Source organism: Manis pentadactyla, chromosome 6, assembly GCF_030020395.1.
Source record: "Manis pentadactyla isolate mManPen7 chromosome 6, mManPen7.hap1, whole genome shotgun sequence".
Taxonomy (NCBI): domain Eukaryota; kingdom Metazoa; phylum Chordata; class Mammalia; order Pholidota; family Manidae; genus Manis; species Manis pentadactyla.
In genome coordinates this window covers 136,614,806-136,634,289 of record NC_080024.1, presented here as the reverse complement: position 1 = coordinate 136,634,289, position 19,484 = coordinate 136,614,806, and the positions used below count along the sequence as shown (strand labels likewise).

Below are 19,484 nucleotides of genomic sequence, written 5' to 3'. Positions count from 1 at the left end.
TGGGCCATTAAAGACAGGGACAAAATGACTGGTGGTCACATCTGTGGGGTTCGCTTGGCCTCTCCTGGTACTGTCTGTTGATCCAATTCTCTTCAACAATGACGCATACATAGCCTTCTCACTGGCCCTTGCAGAAATAGGAAACTGACATGAGAATCCTCAAAGTTTGCAAAACTCAATGGCCTGAAATGTATCTCTAGCAACTATCAGGGGTAGATAGCCTTAAAAGGCCTTATTATGTATTTCCCTCTCATGGTAAAATTCTAATCTGCTCTATGTTTCATCTTCAAGGACAAAATGTAGTTACAGCGGCCCCAAGCTCATTTAAAGGACAGTGATGTTCCTGGGATTAGTTACATTTGCCTTTCATCGGATTGAGTTGGGAGACAGAAGCCAGCCTTGATGGGCTCCTCACTGTCTAGTTCAGGTAAGACAGCACAGAACATTCTCTGGATTCAATGGAGTCTATTAAACATTGTAGCTTGACACAGTTCATGGATTACTATAAATTTAACCAGTTAGGTAGGAAAATGTTTATATAAGTTTATGGATTTCTTTTGGAAATAGGGTTTTGGGGGATGGTGTGGGAGTAATTAATATCTCAGACAGGAAGGATGTTTAAACTTGAGTTTTTTTCTTGCAAGAGGGTATTTGAAGCCAAGGGATAAACCCACTGTTTCTCCTTGTAGCACCAACTTTAATCAAAGACTTGAGACAAAAAGACCATTGCTTTCACATTAAAACAAACCCAATATGTAGTAGAGTGGGAAGCCACGGGGGTTGAAGTTTGAGAAGGGTCTCCCAAAGGATGTCCTCTTGCCACAGCTCTGGGCTCTGCCGTCGGTACTGGAAGCTCATGGGAGAATCTGGGGAGCACAAGGTTAATTGGCTCATCCGGGGTCATCCAGCTGGACCCCGTGCCTGTGCTGTACCTGCCTTGCTGAAAGCCCTTCTTCTCTGTGCGTGCCTGCTAAGCTCAGGTGCAGACGCCCCTTCCGCTGTGGAGGATATCCTGAGGGACTGCCCTTTGACACCACACTCTTTGTCCACTCCTCCCTGTTCCACTTGTCCATAGCTAGGGATGCACACTCACCTCCTCTCCTGGTCCGTTTCCTGGAGGGGGGGGTCTGAGTGTCTGCCACCCGGTGAGTGCTCTGCTTTTTTGAAAGTAGGATCGCAAAGAACACTGGAAGGGTGCAGAATGAATGAATGAGAAGTTAGTATTTGCCATGTGTGGCCGAGCAAGCAGCCGATTGTGTTTCTTTTGGGCAGTGAAAATCAAATTCCCTGACCTGGGGCTATTTCCTGAAAGAAGTCGAGGGGGGAGAAACTAAACCCATCCCTTTGAGGAGACAATGCAGTCACAGAGGGAGGGTTTTTCTGAAAATCTGACCCTGAAGAGAAACCATTTTGATCCTCTATCATTTGTCCTCTTTCCCAAGTCTAAATCCAAAGTGAATTGTTGATTGATTTAGTTCTGTCTGTTGGACTTTTCATCAGTAATGCAGACTAAAAATTACCCTCTTTGATTTTTCTAGTTGCATCAACCCCAGTGTACATCTGACTATAAGGAAATATCAATTGAGAATGAAGAGTTGTTAAACTATAAAATTAAACAATTATGGTGTGTGAAGGACATCGTGTCATCAGTATAGCAATATGTTGCAATCAAATTACCAGAGAAACTTCCCCTCTAGAAATGTGTGGTGTCCTAAGGCTGCATGGGGAGAATCTTAGATTTCCTGGGCATTATGTCCTGGTTTGTCCTGTGTCTGGGAACCTCTGGGGACATTAGCTATGTGCATGCCCTTTGTGGGGAGTATTTAATAGTGCTGAAGTTGGATCAGCAAAGTTCCTGGGTACCCATTCTGGTGCTGCCCCTAATTTTCTTTGAGGCTTAAAGCCAAACAGGAAAACCCGTCTGTATTTTAGTTTTCCCATTTGGCAAATGAAGAAGACGATTCCCGTCAAATGTCTTAAAATCTGAATACAAAGAAACTTCAGACATTAGGGGTCACTCGTAGTGTATCTGTTGTGTTTCTGTGCACGCAGTGAGGGTAAGTTTCAGTCCTGGTTCACCAGTGAGAGTGGCAGAGAATCCTTACACTTTGCTGTGCACATTTCCCTTCTCCGGTGCCTCTGTTGAGGTTTAACTTTATCTGCTTTTTGGGCATTTGAAGCACTACTTGGATTATTAGTTCAGTATAAGAATATGTCCTCCCCAGTCTTATTCCCCTCTTGGCAAATGACTCAACTCTGCTTTTACTGAGCAGATTAAGGCTAATTTGGAAGACATGAAGTTGCTCATCTTGCTCACTCTCATGTTGCTGCATCTCCATCTCTGTGGCTGTCTCCAGTTTCAGACAAAAGGGGGGCATCTCTCTTCCTCCTGTCCAGAGCTGACCCTTTCCCTTGTGCCCTTATCTCTTCCTTACTTTTTCCTCTTCCTAGTCCACCGTTTACTACTTGCGACCACCCACGGCTCCCTTGGAACTGCTTTTGAACATGCCCAGGCTTTATACTATTTCAAAAACACACGAGACCAAAATGCCTTTGCTTGACCTTGCTGTCTCTTCTGGTCTATTTATTGCCTTCCTTTTGCAGGAAGACAGCCCAATTTCCTCTTTCCACGTAGCCCCTTAGCTTTGCCATCTTGCTTCCTTTCTGTCCCTGCTGGAACTGCACTCCCAGGGGTCACCAGTGGCGCCCTTGTGGGCCAGTCCAAAGGGAGGTGGGTCTCAGGCTCATTCTTCTTCTTTTCTCAAGAGCATTGGTTTTCTTTCCCTCCACTTTTTTCTTTCAGCCTTCCACTCTATTGTCCTTCTCTGGTTTATATTGTCCACCTTTCTCCTAATTGGATTTCCCAAACTTGTCTGCTGGCGCATGTGGCTAAGAGTCTAAGCTCTGTTGTTAGTCGGCCTGTGGCTGAATGCTGCCTTGTTACCAATTATCTGTGTGACCTTTGGAAAGTCATCTCTCTGTGGCTCAGTTTCCCATCCTTAAAATGAGGATCATAATAAGAGCACTTATCTCGGGTTTGTTGTAAGAATCAAACAAGATAGTCTATGTAATACTTACCCCAATGTTTGGCACATATAAATAGTCAATAAACGTTATCTATTAACATGACAATTGCTCCTAGGGCTTTGAAAATATAATTTTCCTCCATGCTACCCAACACAGGGCCAGACAATAAATAATTATTGATAAATAGGTCTATGCATGTGGTTGGAGAGTCCAGGAAAGGAGGCATGATGGAACGAGAGAGGCTTGCAAATTCTCCAAGTACTGCTATACCCCAAACAATTGTTTTGTTTTACCAGTAAATCATTTAAATTGTTGAGAGTTAAAGTCTGTCCTTTTAGGACCTACGGTGTTTGTTGAGCAGAAAGGGGCGTCAGCAGTTGCGACTCTAGCTATTGGTGCACCAGTCGGTCACAATGAAGCAGTCTGGCCTGGAACACAGTGTCCCAGCTTTAGATTAAATGCCGCTCCAACAGCGTAATGGCAGAAAGCTCTACCTCTACGGCAGGGCAAGCCTGGATCCCGTCCATTGAGTGATGCCGCCATCTAGTGGCGGCGCGGGGCACAGAGCCGCTGCATTTGGTGAGGCGAAGAGCCTCAGAATTGCGGTCCTTTCTTTAAGAAGTGTGGGTGAGACTCGGCAGGAGGGAAGAGTACGGGGGGAACAGCAAGGGGAAGGGGGGGGAAACACTTCACAGTTTGGGGAAGTGCAGGGCACAATTGATGCCGTGCTCACCTGGAACAACCTTGTCGGTATTTGAGGGCGATTCCCTCCTCCAGCCCAATACCATCCCAATTTTTTCCCTCTTATGATTCTCAGTTTTCAAAACTCTGTGCTGACCGGTAATCCTGCACGGACCCTGCTTCACCTTCTTATTTCCCTTCTTCATGTTAGGAATTCATCCCGTCCGGCTGCCACGCCGGAACAGCAGCCCTCGGAGGCGCCCGGGACCCGCACGACCGCCGCCCCGCCGCCCCTCGCACGTGACCGTGACGCCCAGGTAAGACCACCGCGCGTCGGCAGCGGGGAGAGGCCGCCGCCCACTGGGGCTCCTAGTCCTTTCCAGACTGTCACCCTGGTCACTGGTATCGGAGAGAGTTGACGTTCTCTTCGTAAAACTGAAGTAGGCAATGCTAACCATGCAACCAAGAGTTTTTCTTTTCACAAACTATGCCAATCCATCTGTGTAAATATCTATGGCTAATAGATGGACTGTAGATCAGTATATTGAGTAATCAGAAAGCGTTAGGATGGGAGAGGACTGACGGGAAGACACTGATGCTTGGTTTCCACATTGAAGACACTTCCACATGAAGTGTCTCCACATGGTGTCCTTACCTGATCAGCGATCAGGATATAAGCTTAGAACATGACTATGGAAAGTACAGATTTGGAGTCCGGACCTCTGCTCTGCCTCTACTACCTATTTGACTTTGCACGAGTTGTATACATTACTCTATGCCATTCTCTAATATGGGCATAATTCAAAGCAGTTCTCAAGATTATTGTGAAGAAATGAAATTCAGAAAAGACCTCTTATTTGAGAGATTGGGACTGGATTTTGGGTGGAATAAATTGGTTAAAGCAGAGAATTATAAAAGACGGTACATACCTGAAGTATTTTACCTTGAAATACAGAATTTCCCAAACTCAGATGTGAGGCCATGGTCTTTTCTTTGCATATGGATCCACTAGTTGGCATTTTTTGAGCTCTCTTTCTTGCATAAGCCACACACATAAAATGTCATCTACTTTTTGTTTCTTTAAGTGTAGTGAGAACTTGAAGACATCTGGGAAGACATTTGTAAAATCACTTTCCACATCATCATTCCAGTTCCAGTAGTATGTTTCCAAACTTCTCCTGTCCACACTAATTCTAATTAGCAATTTTTCAGCAGATTTCCATTATGGAATCTTTCCAAAACATTCCATTTTGCTTTCATAGAAACAACTTCCTTTCTTCCTATACTCATATTTCCTCAGTTTCTGTAATATTTAAATTCCACAGTTGCAATAAGTACAGCTGTCCTAAACTGATTCTTGATAAGTATATAAGGACTAGAGGAGAAGAAGTTAGGAGTGGGTACTACCAGCTAGAAGCATTGATTAGTACAATCCACAGAGGACCTGGAGAATAAAGTTAACCTGTCAAGTTCATTAAGCATAGGTCAGCTAAAACAGCTTCACCTGCAGTGTATGCAAAGTGGTAAATATAGTGCCTAGCATATAAGGTGTCCAGTAAATGGAAGCAATTAATATTATTATTGTCATTAATAAGTTCAGTGTTAGAAGGATTATGAGGAATCTAACAGTTTCTTTCCCTCATTTTATAGACAAGATCAAAGTGTTCTGTAATTTTCATTTTCATAATATACCTTTGGCTTCAATAAATAAAAGGATTGTTGACCCTCAACCTGATATTTTGAGTCAGAAGCATTCAAATTTCCAAAAGCTTCTGGGAGTCAGCATGAAGCCCAACAGTCTTTGGAGTCACGCCAAATCCACGTCTGTTCAGGAAGAGCAAGTAGAATCATGAGGGCAATGAAGACAAGTTCCAAAGTCTTGGGGATGATGAAAATTGGGGGCATTAGGGCACACAGGAAGGACTTCCTGAGGAAAAAGCATTTGTTGAAGAATGTATACAAGCAGAGCCATGCCTCTGGCCTCAAAGTGGCCAGGGGGCCTCCCAGACTCAGTCACACTGACTAGGTCCCAGTGATAACCAGGGCACCTCACTGGAAAAACCTAACCCTCTTAGCAAGGTGTAGCTGTTGTGGGTGAGTGGGCTTGTAGGTGGAGTTAGAACACCAAGAAATCTCCGAATCCATATATCATGTTTGTTCGTAGTTTGCTTAAAATGCTCGTCTCTGAGATCCCATATTGCAACAGATGGAAGTTATCCTTTTGTTTGATTGGATTGGACCTAAAGGACTTAGTTTTTTCAGAAAGGAGGAGAGAGGATACGGCAGGCAGGCAGGAGTCCTTGAGGGTGGTGGGAGCCCTTTAAGAAGCTGCAGGACCAAGAGACACAAAGTTCCAGGTGTGGGGCTTTGTGAACCCGAATTAACTTTTATTTTTGTTAATATTTTTAAGGGAGATATTTAAGAATAGTATCCAAGCAGAGAGTACAAATTACAGCTTGTACAGCTTGATGTGATTTTAATTTTATTTTGAGAGAGAAATTCAATATGCTTCACAAACATGTACATCCATCCCTGTTCTCTGCACAGGCACAGACGCCCTCTTTCTTGGCCCAGCTGCTCCCCTGACTGGTAGGGCCTCTCCTGAAGCTTGGCCTCAGCTCTGTGGAGTATGCTAATTGTAAAGGCATGTAATTTCCAGTGCAAAGGTTCTTGTAAACCAGCGGGTGTATGCCATCACCAGGCACCTTGTGAAAAAGGGCAAGGCTCAGGCCCTGTGCTTCCTGAGATTCTGATCCAACGACTATGGGACAGACCTGGAGTTATGACAAGTGCTCCAGGGGATTCTGAGGTAGGAGGCCCGGCCAACACCGTGAGAAAGGCTTTGCTTTTCCTGCACCACAGATGGAGATGCGCCCTGACCACCTGTGAGATTGAACTAGATCACAGTTTTCATCTTGTGATGATAGGGAGGGGTTTGCTAGCAGAGCAGAGAGCTGGAGGTGGAGCTCTGTGTGTTTTTCTAACCACATGCTGAATCTTCCCCGCAGAGCGCTCAGCCCTCATTTACTTTGCTTGCTTAAGAGCCTTCCATGACTTTAAATTCTGGACATGCCTCCCAAGAAGTGGCAGGGCTAGATGCTGGCTTCTGAAGCCTGGGGAGCTGCCTTGAATGGCTAGAGCCCTTGGCTGCTATGCTAATCCTGTGAGAGAAGTCGCAAAAAGAACAGGGAACAGGGCTGCTGGCATGATTTTCTTATGCCTCAGAACAGAGTACCAGCTGTTTTATAATGAGGCCTCTGCCCTCCTTGGGGAGCAGATCTCAGCTTGAGAGAACTTTGCTTCTTTTAAGCTTTCTATACCCACTATCAGGCACCTGTCAGCTCTGATACAGAGCATTCAACCCGAGGAGGGGCAGGGTCTACTGAAACAAAAGGTTATGTTGCAGAAAACCCCCCAAAGAAACAACCAAGCACGTTTTTTAGGCTCAGTGTGAATTTTTAAATCCCTTCATTTTGGAGAGGAGTGACATCACCATACTGTGGCTTCCTTCTCTTTATGCAGTGGTTCTCAGAGTGGGGTCCCCAGACAAGCTGCATCCCAGTGTCACCCGGGAGCTTGTTAGAAATGCAGATTTTGGGGCCCTGCTTCAGATGTACAGAATCAGAAGCTCTGGGGCAGGGTCTGGGAAGCTGTGTTTCACCAAGTTCTCCAGCTGATTCTGATGCCTGCTCAGCCGTGAGCACCACTGGCTTAACGTAAGGCTTATGTGAATGACTTCACTGAAACAGAGATATCTTGCAAATTGGTGGGGATACAATTTTCTGGGGTTTATTTGGGCCTTCAGAAAGCCCACAACTCTCAGTCTTGTGATCAGGATGTCTGTTCTTCTACCATTTTGCTGTGTCCAAAGATTTTGACCCAGTTCAACAGAGATTGCAGGCAGTTTCTTTGCAATGGCCACTCCAATTCCATTTTTAAATGTCAAGTTTTCACACAAACTACAGAATGGGAAAAAATATTTGCAAATCACATATCTGAGAAGGGCCTACTATCCAGGATATATAAAGAACTCTACAACTCAAAAACAAAAAGATAAACAACCCAATTAAAAAATGGGCAGAGGATTTGGATAGACATTTCTCTGAAAAAGATATGTAAATCACCAACAAGCACACAAAAAGATGTCATTAGATATTGGGGAAGTGTTAATCAAACCCACAATAACATACCATTTCATACCCACTAGGATGGTTATAATAATACCAATAAATAATAAACTGGAAAATAACTACTATTGGTAATGTGGAGAAATTGGAATGTGCACATTGCTGATAGAAATGGAATATGGTACAGCAACTGTGGAAAACATTTGGGTGGTTCCTGAAAACGTTACCCATAGAATTGCCATATGACTCAGCAATTCCACTCCGGGGTATAGACCCCCCCAAAACTGAAAGCAGATACTCAAACAAATCACTATACACCCATGTTCACAGCAGCGCTATTCACAATAACCAGAGGTGAGAACAGATGCACGGATAAACAAATGTGATATATCCATGTAATGGAATATTATCCAGACATAAAAAGGAATGGAGTACCAACACATAGCACAACATGGATGAACTTCGAAAACATTATGCCAAGAGAAAGAAGCCAGACACAAATATTACAATAGTATATGATTCCATGTACATGAAATATCCAGAATAGGTAAATCCATAGAGACTGAAAGCAGATTAATGTTTGCCAGGGGCTGAGGGAGAGGGTACAATGGAGAGTGACTTCTTAATAGGTATGAGGTTTGCTTTTGGGGTAATGAAAAAGTGTTAGGACTACATAGAAGTACAACGTTGCTAAAATAGTTAATTGTGTGTTACGTGGATTTCATCTCAATTAAAAAGACTCCAGTGGTTCACTCTTATCTATAAAATAGTTGAAACTATTCTCTTTAGCAGTCAGTCCTTCACAGCTGTCTTTAACTACTTCCTGTCACCTTACTTTTTTCATTTTTAATTCAAAAAAATTTATTTGAAGTATAGTTGGTATACAATATGACATTGGTTTCAAGTATACAACATAGAGATTCAACAGCTATATACATTAGTAAATGCTCACCCCAATTAGTATAGTTACTGTTACCATAGAAAGATGTTTCAGATGTTATATTCCCTAAGCTGTACTTTCATCCCTATAACTAATTGATATCATGATTGAGATTTTGTATCTTTTAATCTCTTTCACCTATTTTATCCTTGTACCCCAACCCTCCCCCATAGTAACACCAGTCACCACTCAGGGTCTTTTGCTGCTTTGTTCATTTTGCTGTTTTACTTTTCCATTTCACATGTAAGTGAAATCATATAGTATTTACCTTTCTTTGCCTGGCTTATTTCACTTAGCATAATACCATCTGGGGCCATCCATGTTGTCATAAATGGTAGGATTTCTTTCTTTTTTATGGCTGAATAATATTCCATTGTGTATAAGTACCACATCTTCTTTATCCATTCACCTATTGATAGACACTTAGGTTGCTTCCGTATCTTGACTATTGTACATCATGCAGCAGTTAACAAAGGGGTGCACATATCTTTTCGAATAAGGGATTGTTTTCTTTGGGGAAATTCCTACAAGTAGAGGTACCAGGTTGTATGGTTATTTATTTTTTTAGTGTTTTGAGGAACCTCCATACTGCTTTCTATAGTGGCTGCACCAATTTACATTCCCACCACCAGTGCAGGAGGGGTCCCTTTTCTTCACATCCTCGCCAGTACTTGTGTAACCTTATTTTTTACAACTCCTAGCATGATATCAATTACATGGAATCTCATTGGAATCCCAGTGTGTCAAATAGGCATCTGCCTCTCCTTCCAAGCTTACCATGTGCTCTGTCCTGGGAGGTCTCTACCAGCCTCTCCAGCCCACAGTTCTCTCTTAAAACTCTTGTAGCTTTTAACTTCATACCCTCACTGTCAAAGCATGGTTCTGGGACCAGCAGGTGTCTACTGGGGGGTTACGACAAAGGCAGAATCTAGAGCCCCCACCCAGACCTCCTGGGTCCAAGTCTGCATTTTATCAAGATCCTCTGATGATTCTAGTGCACATTAAAATCTCAGAAGTCCTAGTTTATACCAGTGAGCCTCAAATCAGGCTGTAGGTGAGAATCACTTTGTGAGCTGTATTTATTTATAATACATATTTTAAATAACTTATACACATGGTAAAATTACAAACTGCATATATAGGAAAAATATGAAAAGATAAGTCTTCCTTCTACCCAAGAGACAAGCTTCTTGTATATGTTTCCCTGTTCCCTGCATATGCCAGCATATATGTACATATACAGTTCCCTCCCTCAGTCTGTTTTTACACAAATGGAATCATATTTACACACTGCTTTGTACTTTTCCTTCAATAGTATTTTTGGAGATGATTTTAGCATAGTAGATCTGCCCAATATTCTCTTTAATGACTGCCTGGGAATTATCCTATAGTTGTATACTTATAATACATGTCATTTATATTACAACTATTAAATGACATTTGTTGTTTATTACAAAGCTGTGGTGCCTGTCCTTCATGCATATCTTTGAGATATGATGTACCAATGTGTCTGGAGGACAAAAGAACTGCTGAAAGCTGTATGCATTTAAGAATTGTAAGAGATAATATCAAAATCCCCTCTAAAATGCCATGCTAATTGCCATTCTTGGGGAACTTAACGAAACACAAAATTTCAGGCTGCTTTTTACTTCCATTCATGAGAATCTCTACAGGTGGGGCCCCGAATCTGTATTTTATGCCTTTGGTGATTCTGCTACAAGAAGGCATAGGATGGAATGGGAACCAGGGCCAGCCTGTCTCGACCCCCATGCGCGATTCCTCTTGGGCTGCCTTGAATTGCTCATTATCTTTTGACATGACAGTCCCATCTTCTTACCATGGTGACAGGTTTCTAAGGACAGGCCTCAGAGGTGTTACTTCTTTATATTCTTACTCTGGCACAGTGCTGAATATAATGGTGCTTGATGCTTGTGAACGGTGAGGCTTTGAAGAGTGTTTGCACCTCATATGATGGTTTTGTTGTTTTTATTTTAGTTCCATGGAACAAACAGAGAGAATCCTGGGCCAGCGCCTCCCCAGCCCCACTGTCCAGCCCAATAAGAAGAGGACATCAGTGATGTCTTTCTTTTCCAAGGTTTGACTGAGAATGTCATGAACAAATGTCCCTTCCCAGCAGCCGCTGTGTAACATGTGTGCTTGCCTGGTCTGCATTAACTGGGTCACCTCCTCTGAGGTTCCTTGTTCTGAAAAAGGTTTGATGACAGTTCTTTTAAATGGATAGAATGTTTACAGGGTGAGAAGATGAGTGGAGAAGAATTTAGCTTGCTGCAACCTTAAGAGTAAAAATGTAGAATGAACTGCAATGAATATTTGGAAATAATGATGAGACTTGGTAATCATCACCGAACACTAAATAGGGCTGTGGGTCCAGTTACCAGCATCCCCACTACTAAGGATGGTGGGGATGCAGCTTTTTCTTGGATCTTGTCTAGACCTTGTATCATCAAACACATGCAGTCAGAACATGTTCTGACTCCAACACATGTTGCCATGTCCTGTGATGTGATATGCAGCATACCTGGGCCTTCCTGGTATGAGGGCACATATGCTCACTACAGAAGTGACCCATCTCTTGTCCTTCAGTTACTAAGAGTTTAGTCCTTGAAGTATGGATTTCTGTGTCAGCTACACAGTGTTTCCCAATTTGCATTATTTGTGCATTTCTTTGCCTCATCTTAATTGCTCAAATGCGTGCATTGAGGGGTGGGACATCCTTCAGGTGCCCTGAAATGTGCGTAGCTTTGCTAATTGTGTCAAATGCAGTTACAGACCGATTTAGGTGAGTACTGAGAATTGACCTGTGAATTTAGCTACCTTGTCCTGGGAAGGGTCCCTATTCTCACTCACATTGACACTCCTAAAGCCACCTTCCTCTTGGCCCCATCACACCTCAGCAGCTCTGGAGAGCCTCTCTCTCCGTATCCCCCAAACCTACCTCAGCCCAGTTCTGCACTACCTTTCTTTACCCTTTTCCTCTTCCTTCATCAGCTTCTTCATTATGTGGACTAAACTAATATATTTCAGGCAAAAATCAGGCATCTTCAGGTGGAGAAAGAAGGGGTAAGATTGAGCAGGCAACACAGGATTTCCTTTAGAAGGATGGATTGGGTTTGAGGATGGGTATGACTCTGAACACTCCCAGATCAATACATTTTTTAACTCCCCACTCAGGCCTCTTGGAACTTAAGTTTCCAGAAGAAGGAGCGTCTGAAGAATATGTTTTCTACCTTGGTGGAAACTGCCCAGGACCCCAGTGCCAAAAAGCGTCACATGGCAATAATGGTCCTTGGAACCATAGCCTGTGAGACCCCAGACAAGGTAGGAAGGGTGGGTGGTGCCGGGCCAGTCCTTGTACCTGGAGTCCCAGGACCAGGATGTGATGCCTCATGTACTAGGTAGTCATTGCTGTGTGACTGATGGCCACAGACCCTCTCATTTATTATCTTGCAGTTTCCTTGGGTCAGGAGTCCAGGTATACTTGACTAGGTCCTCTGCTCAGGTTCTCACAAAACCACAATCAAGGTGTGGGCCCCACTGCATTCCTTTCTGAAGCTCAGAGTACTTCTCTAAGCTTTGTAGCTGTTGGAAGAATTAAATTCCTTTCAGCTATAGGACCAAGATCCCTGTTTTCTTATGGCTGGCCACCTTGAGCTCCCAGAGGCCTTCATGATAAGGCAGCTTACTTTTTTAAAGCCAATGTGAGACTGTCTCCTACTCATGTCTGATGATATGGAGTCTTAATAGTATAAAGTAACCATGGGAATGGCATCCCTTCACTGTTACCACAGTTGATAGGCTAGCATCACTGGCCCCTCCCATACACAAGGGAAGGAGATTGTACAAGGACATGGCTGATTTGGAGTCATTTTAGAATAATAACATCTCATCATTATTGTGTTTGGGAAACAGACCTGTAGGCAGGATTAATACACAGCTGAATACCACCTCTTGGGTGAATTTAACTTATTCTCTAATAATTTATTTAATAAAAGATATTCTCCACATCTCCTTTAACATCTATCCACTTTGGTGACCATTTCATCTTGTCCCCTATACAGGAACCCAACATGCCCCAGAGCTGAAGATTGTCCAGGCCCACCACCCTCCCTGATAGACCCTCCCTAGCTTATCCATCCATAGGCTGTGCTCCAGCCTGCTCCTTCTGATCTCCTTCCAAGACTGAGCTGAGCTCTTGGGTCAGGTTAATGGAAGCATGTGTGTTTTGATGAGAGTTGTTGTGGCAGATCCTGAAGAAAGCCATGGTCTCTTAGCCCAAGCCCTGAGTTATTGGAAGACTAGAAGTGGAGTTGCTTTTCAACTCATGGGGAGCAATTCCTGTGGTGCTAATGATTTCCAAACCTTGACAACAGGTGAAAAAGTATAGAAAAATTATCCTAGACCTGCTGGTGCATGGATTGTATGACCCTATGAGTTCTGAAGTCATCCATGAGAGCTTGAAGACTCTGACCCTCATCCTGGGCAAGATCCAAGGAAAAGGTCTGGGCTCCTTCTTCATTGACATCACTCTTCAGACCAGGACTTTATTAGATGATGTGAGTGACACAACTCTGAGAAATTCTGGGTTATTAAAATCAAAGTGGGATTAGAAATGTGGGCTCTGGGTGGTGTGCTGCTCAGAAACAAGGTCTCTATTATTCACTTATTGACTAAGAAATCTTAATTGAGGAAGCAGCACTGTGCCCGGGGTTATAGAAGACATGTAATGAAGTGTATGCCCATCACTGCCCCTCAAGGGGTAGTGGACACACAGGCAATCAGACTCTGAGCAGGGACAGTTAGCATGGTGTCAGGAAAGACACATAATTGTTATTTTTACTCCAGATGGGAGATACTCTGACCAAAAGTAAAGAGAGGGGACCTGTCATGAATGCTGGGAGTAATAAACTGTGTGTGTGTTGCGGGGTGGGTCAAATGAATTATGATGCAACCAAGAAAAAAATTCCTTTATGTATGGACAGGGAAGGCGCTCTCAGATGGACTGTGTGAGGAAGGATCAAGGTGCCAATAGTGGGATGGTGGGCTTCCATTCACGTAAGAATGTGATAGTGCTATATAATATATATTTTATTCTTTTTTCTTCTTAATTTTTCTGGAGGAATAACACAAAGCTTATAACTTTATGGGCAGGGAAATTTGATGACAGGTGGAGAGAGGTAGGAAGGAGACTTACTTTTACAATAAACCTTTCTGGTTATTTTGAATTTTGAACCATATAAATGTATTCTATCTCCAAAACATTAAACAATGGAGAAAAAAGCTGGGAAGTTGGGCAGAGCCTCGTGATCCCCCAGTCTAACCCTCCTGTCTGCTGGGGGAGAGCCTCAGCCCGTCTCCACTCTGGCCCCACCGGCCAGCTAGGTGCTCTGGACTGGGTCTGACGACCCACACTGTAACTTGCAGCAAAGAACAGTGTTCCTGATGCATGTGCCTTTTAGTAATGTGCTGAGTTTTATTCTTTTGTTCCCTGGGATCCCACAGGAGAATGACAGCCTGAGATATTCTGCTTTTGTCGTGTTTGGGCAATTGGCTGCCTTTGCTGGGCAGAAGTGGAAGAAATTTTTCATCAGTCAGGTTAAGCAGACACGAGATTCCCTCTTGATCCATTTACAGGATAGAAACCCCCAGGTCGCCAAGGTAAGTCCATGACACTCCAGCCAACTGCATGAAGCCCCTGTGCTGATCATAACGGGAGCTGTGACGTGCTCTTGTAGAATTAAGTTGCCAGACCCTCAGGTCCTGCCAGTTGGCATGGACACTTAGTAATGTGTCCACGTAAATCCTGGAAAAGGTGCTTTCTGAATGTATGATCTCTCTCTGAGCAAGAAGTTATTTCCCATTTGCCTTTGCCCCACCTGTCAATGCTAAACAAGCTCAGGTTCGTGGAGGGTGGAGACAGAGGGGCACAGATCTCACCTGGGTACCCACATAATGAGGATATTTACTCAGGCCAGTTAGCTTTTGTCACTGCACCTAGTATAGACTTCCCACCCATGCTTCTCAATTTCACTAGAGAACATTTGTTTCATTCTTGGAGAAAATAAGTCCTAACAGGGCTGGCTCAACTTCAGGCCAGCTTTGGAGTGGGTGAGTGTCTCAAAACCATTGAAAGCAAAGGGTCCTGTCAAACCACTTATCTTCTCTGTTAGTGCACATGAAGGAGATAGAGAGACAGAGACAGAGACAGAGACAGAGAGAGAGTCAGAGAGAGAGAGAGTCAGAGAGAGAGAGAGTCAGAGAGAGAGAGAGACAGAGAGAGAGAGAGAGACAGAGAGAGAGAGAGAGAGAGAGAGAGAGAGAGAGAGAGAGAGAGGAGAGGGAGAGGGAGAGGGAGAGGGAGAGGGAGAGGGAGAGGGAGAGGGAGAGGGAGAGGGAGAGGGAGAGGGAGAAAGACAGAGAGATATTAAATTCAGGAATCCATAAAATACTATGTTGAATGAGACAATAACAAGGGCTGTGGTAAATTATAGAGCTATGCCTTCCCCACCAGCCCCAAATTATAGACATGGTCATTTTGGAAGCATAATTCCTTTAAGGTTGAAGCTTTTAAACTTCCTGGAAGTTACTCTCACACTGTCAGCGGCCCCCAGACCATAGATGGAGTGCGTCCCTCTTCCTTGGTTGGGATTACAGAACTCTCTAGTATTTTTGATAATCAAATGGTAATACTATTTTTCTCAGGCTTGCAAAACAACACTTCTAGCCTGTTCTCCATATCTGAGACAAAGGAAGGAATCCAGCTGCTGGAGTGAAGAAGATCAAAGGAACCCCAGACTCTGCAGGCAGCTGGTGAGTGAGCAAGTGTAGGAGAGGACCTCCCCCCGCCAGAAGTCCCTGCGCTCCTGGTGTTAAAGCAGAAGGTGGCTGGCACGCCAGAGAGTTGCCCCCATGAAATGCCTCAGGCCAGTTATGTTTCAATTGTCATTGATCTCTACTGCAATGTAAATGGCAAAACAACAACAACAACAAAACCAAAACCCAGAGGAGGATTATGCATAAAATCTATTGGCAGTTCCAGTTTAGATCATTAGATGAACACAGGTCATGATCTCCACCTCTGAGAATCTGAAGATCCTCTTGCTCTGCATTTGACAATTGTCTACAAGTTCTATGGTTGAAGAGGCTTATTGAATCCCTCCCTCACATGTCTTTGCTAATTTCTTTCAGAGTTACTGTCATCCAGAGCTCCTGCAGTTCTTCTATGCAAATAAAATCCTGTAAACAGAGCGGCAGGGAAATGGTTCCACATGAGCATATTGCTGGAGGGTTGATGTTCCCCCCTCTTTCCACTCTTCAGGTGCTTCTGCTTGCCTCTTGGGATTGTAATAGGAGAGGGGATGCTAGGAGAGCAATCGGCAGCAAAAATACTACCATAGAATTATAGAATTATAGCCAAAGTAAATTCTCAATTGCTTTTACATGTCACATTTTCTCCCCACACACATTTGATGAGAAGGTACACGCTTTCTTTAAAATATTTAAGGTATGCGCAGTCTGTGCTTGTGTCTCAGCTTTTTCCTTTTAAATTCATCTCTGTTCCCCTCTTTCATTTTTAATTTCTGAAGCTTAGAAGAATAACTATTGCCTAAATTACTTTTAAAAACCTGCTATTATTAGCTTGCTATTTGCTCCTGATGCCTTTTCTTGGCAAAATCTATTTAAAGTTGGCCAAGATACCAAGAAGGTGGTTCAGAGGGGTGTCTTTAGCTTCTTGTGATCTTCTAGTCATTGCCTCCTAGATCATTCCAAACAAGAATTAATAGAGAAAAAAATCTATAGAGCATGTGTTGAAAAACCTCAGGCTGATGGTAATGTATCGGGTAATAATAATTTATTGGGCATGAAGCATTTTGCAAGTTTTATTTAGTACTCACAGAAGCCCTGTGAGAAAGGCACCGTTATTATCCTCATTTTATAGATGAGAAAACTATGACATAGGGAAATAAAGTACTTGTCCAAGATGACTCAGTAAATGATGGAGCCAGAATTCAAACCCGTGCAGTGTGACTTCCAGAGCCTATATCCAATCACCTTATGACACTGTCTCCTTATGGAATAATGAACAGGTGGTAAAAAATGTACAAAACAAAACAAATAAAAATCCCTCAGTTTCTGCTCCTCTATTTAACCCAGTTAACTTTTGCTTTTATATGTACTAAGTACACAGTTTTATTAAGTGATTTGTGAGCTAAGTATGTATTTTATTAATCACCTCTTGGCTATTATTTTTTGGTGATTAATCTTAGTTCTGTAAGGGTCACATCACTCATTAAAAATTTCGAGAAAAATCTTAGTCCAACCCATTTTCCCTCCAGCCAGATTGCTTCCCAGGTGCCACCTAAAGATATTAACACTGAACTTGGTGTTTGGGCCATTCCTGGACCAACTGAGTTCAGCTTTGGAAATGGAGAACATGAGAGGGCATAATGCTATAGGGGAATCATAATATCATTCTGGGAACCAGGAGCTCAGTTTTCTGCCCTCGCTCTCCAGTGCAGGACCATGTAACACAGATGAGGGGCTGAGGTGTGTCCTAGGGGAGAAGAGGATGTGGGAGATGGCAGAAGGGGCAGCAGGAACCTGGCATGGATGGGTTTTCTTTTTTCCCATTTTGAACCTGGAATACAAGAGGGCAGGAGCTCTTGGTTGTGACACAGGCTCAGGAGCAGGTGGGATGGTTCTGAGCCGAGAGCCCTCTCTCCTCCCAGGTGTTGGCCTGTTTGAAACTGTGTTGCAAGGATGGTTTAGAATATGAACCAGTTCTATTAAGTGATCAGAGAGGGGCATGGAAAATGACTGCATTTTGCCAGGATTCACAGACAGGTGACATGCTCTAGAGTAGAAAGATCTATGAACTTATGCCCTGTAGTTGATTAAAGCTGTGGAAGATGCTCTTGAATTCTGTGACTTTAGGATTCATGGTAGACTATTACCTTGGTGGCCCCAAATGAATCACGGCTCCTGATCTTCATATCCTTGTGTGGACCTATCCCCTTGAATCTGAGCTGGCTTTGTGCCCTGCTTTAACCATTAGAATGTGCCAGAAGTGCCACTGTGCCAATTCTAGGCTATGCTTTAAGAGCCCTGGCAGCTTCCCTGTTTGCACTCTGGATGAAGCCAGCTGCCACGTAAGAAGTCAGACCGTCAGGAAGAAAAGACAGTGTCTGAGATCACCGTTTTGGAAGGAAGACCACATGGAGATGCCATGTGGAGGACAACTGAGGAACTTAGACCACAGTGAAGTCTGAGGCCCAAACATATGAACTGGCTGCTTCAGCCAGACCCCAGTGGTGCAAACTGTCCTAGCTGACACCCTATGAAAAAAGAGGTGAGCTAGCTCCATCAGCACATCCCAAACTGTACAATTGTGAGCAAGTGATCAGATGATTGTTTTAAGTCACTAACTTTTGGGATAGTTTGTCCCTTGGGAATAAGTAATCCAAAAAGATTCCATCCATCCTCATCATCAATTTGACTTACGGCCATTTTGGTTTTGTTCTTAGTAAGTCCTCTTTTGAGTTTAAATTATACTTACAGAAAGTTACGTTGTCGTGGAATTCCGGGGCCAGACCAAGGGATGCTTGATTTTCTTTTTGTCTCTCACTATATCTACCACAGCACCTAGCACACAGCAGGTGATTAAGAAACATGTGCTGCGTGACTAAATAGTTGCAAATAGTAGCGGGAATAGAGTCCAAGCTCTTGTTTGCCATTCCGCGCTCTCAGCCACGGCCTCACTCTTCTTTTCCAGCTTTTTTTTTTTTCTGTTACTCTCTTTGCTTCAGTCAATTTTGGAAGCTCTCTCTTTCTCAAACACTCCTTGGTCTCTTTCGCTCCCTTGCCTCTGCTCAGTCTGGTCTTTCTTGTTCAAATCCCCTCCCCACCCACCCATGCATGCTCACGCACGCGTGCACACACACACTTTTCACACATCGCTTATCTGTATTCCAAGACCTACGTCAAATCCCTGATCCCCTCAATCAGGGAAGAGCTCACATCTCTGAATTCCCAGAACATCCTATCAATCTTAAGCCACTTAACATGTTTTATCTCCTTTGAAAGTTTTTACCTACATGTCTTTCCCCCTTCCCCTCAGATTGAGGCTGCTGAAGGCAGGTCCCTATCTTGTATATCTTTGTATCTTGCACATGACCTCAAAGGTACTCAGTAGGTGCTTAGGAAATGAATGTTGACCAGAGAGAAAAAAGTTCAAAAATCATCTGAAGTTATTCCTCCTTGGGAGGCACCCATTTTGACAAATAGGGCCATATTTTTTCTCCTTATAACTGATGTACAGGTTACTTTTACTTATATATGTAACGTTTTCCCTCCCCAAAAGATGCAGGTTAATTTGAATGCCAACCTAAAGGTAAGGCTCTGACATTTCTTAATTTTAAACACCAGCTATAGAACAGTTGAGTGAACGAAAGAAGGGAAAAAAATGTTCAGGTGGTACCATGCTATGTGCTGAGAGTAGAGCGACTCATAAAACTTGGTTCCTGCTTCCATGTTGCTCATGAGATGGGTTTTTCTTAAAGGGAAAGGAGAGGAAAAGATCAAGAAGGGAGTTGAGAATCTTAAGCGTGATCAGTCCTGGGAATCAGTACAGAATCCTGTGGAATCCCAGTCAATAGAGGAATTAATGAAGGAATGCTCCACACATTATAAAA

At 43.4% G+C, this 19,484-nt stretch overlaps 1 protein-coding gene across 4 annotated transcripts; it reads left to right on the top strand.

Annotated features, from left to right (window-relative positions):
• The first annotated feature begins 307 nt into the window (after positions 1-307).
• On the top strand, positions 308-19,478 carry MRO (maestro). Of its 4 annotated transcripts, none has more exons than XM_036918588.2 (8): positions 308-427; positions 3,920-4,025; positions 10,771-10,870; positions 11,968-12,114; positions 13,167-13,349; positions 14,296-14,451; positions 15,496-15,603; positions 15,982-19,478. In XM_036918588.2, the coding sequence occupies exons 1-8, from the start codon at positions 403-405 to the stop codon at positions 16,033-16,035; spliced, it is 879 nt and encodes a 292-aa protein (XP_036774483.2). In that variant the 5' UTR covers positions 308-402; the 3' UTR covers positions 16,036-19,478. The 4 variants fall into 4 exon arrangements, with proteins under 4 accessions (XP_036774483.2, XP_036774481.2, XP_036774482.2 ...); XM_036918586.2 differs by lacking the exon at positions 308-427 and adding an exon at positions 3,488-3,654; XM_036918587.2 differs by lacking the exon at positions 308-427 and adding an exon at positions 3,500-3,606.
• The last annotated feature ends 6 nt before the right edge of the window (positions 19,479-19,484 follow it).

Coding starts and splice junctions, on each gene's coding strand:
- MRO (XM_036918586.2), top strand. CDS start 3,561: ATGCCGCCATCTAGTGGCGGCGCGGGGCACAGAGCCGCTGCATTTGGT. Junction 12,115..13,166: donor CCTGTGAGACCCCAGACAAG/GTAGGAAGGGTG, acceptor CCTTGACAACAG/GTGAAAAAGTATAGAAAAAT. Junction 14,452..15,495: donor GAAACCCCCAGGTCGCCAAG/GTAAGTCCATGA, acceptor TATTTTTCTCAG/GCTTGCAAAACAACACTTCT.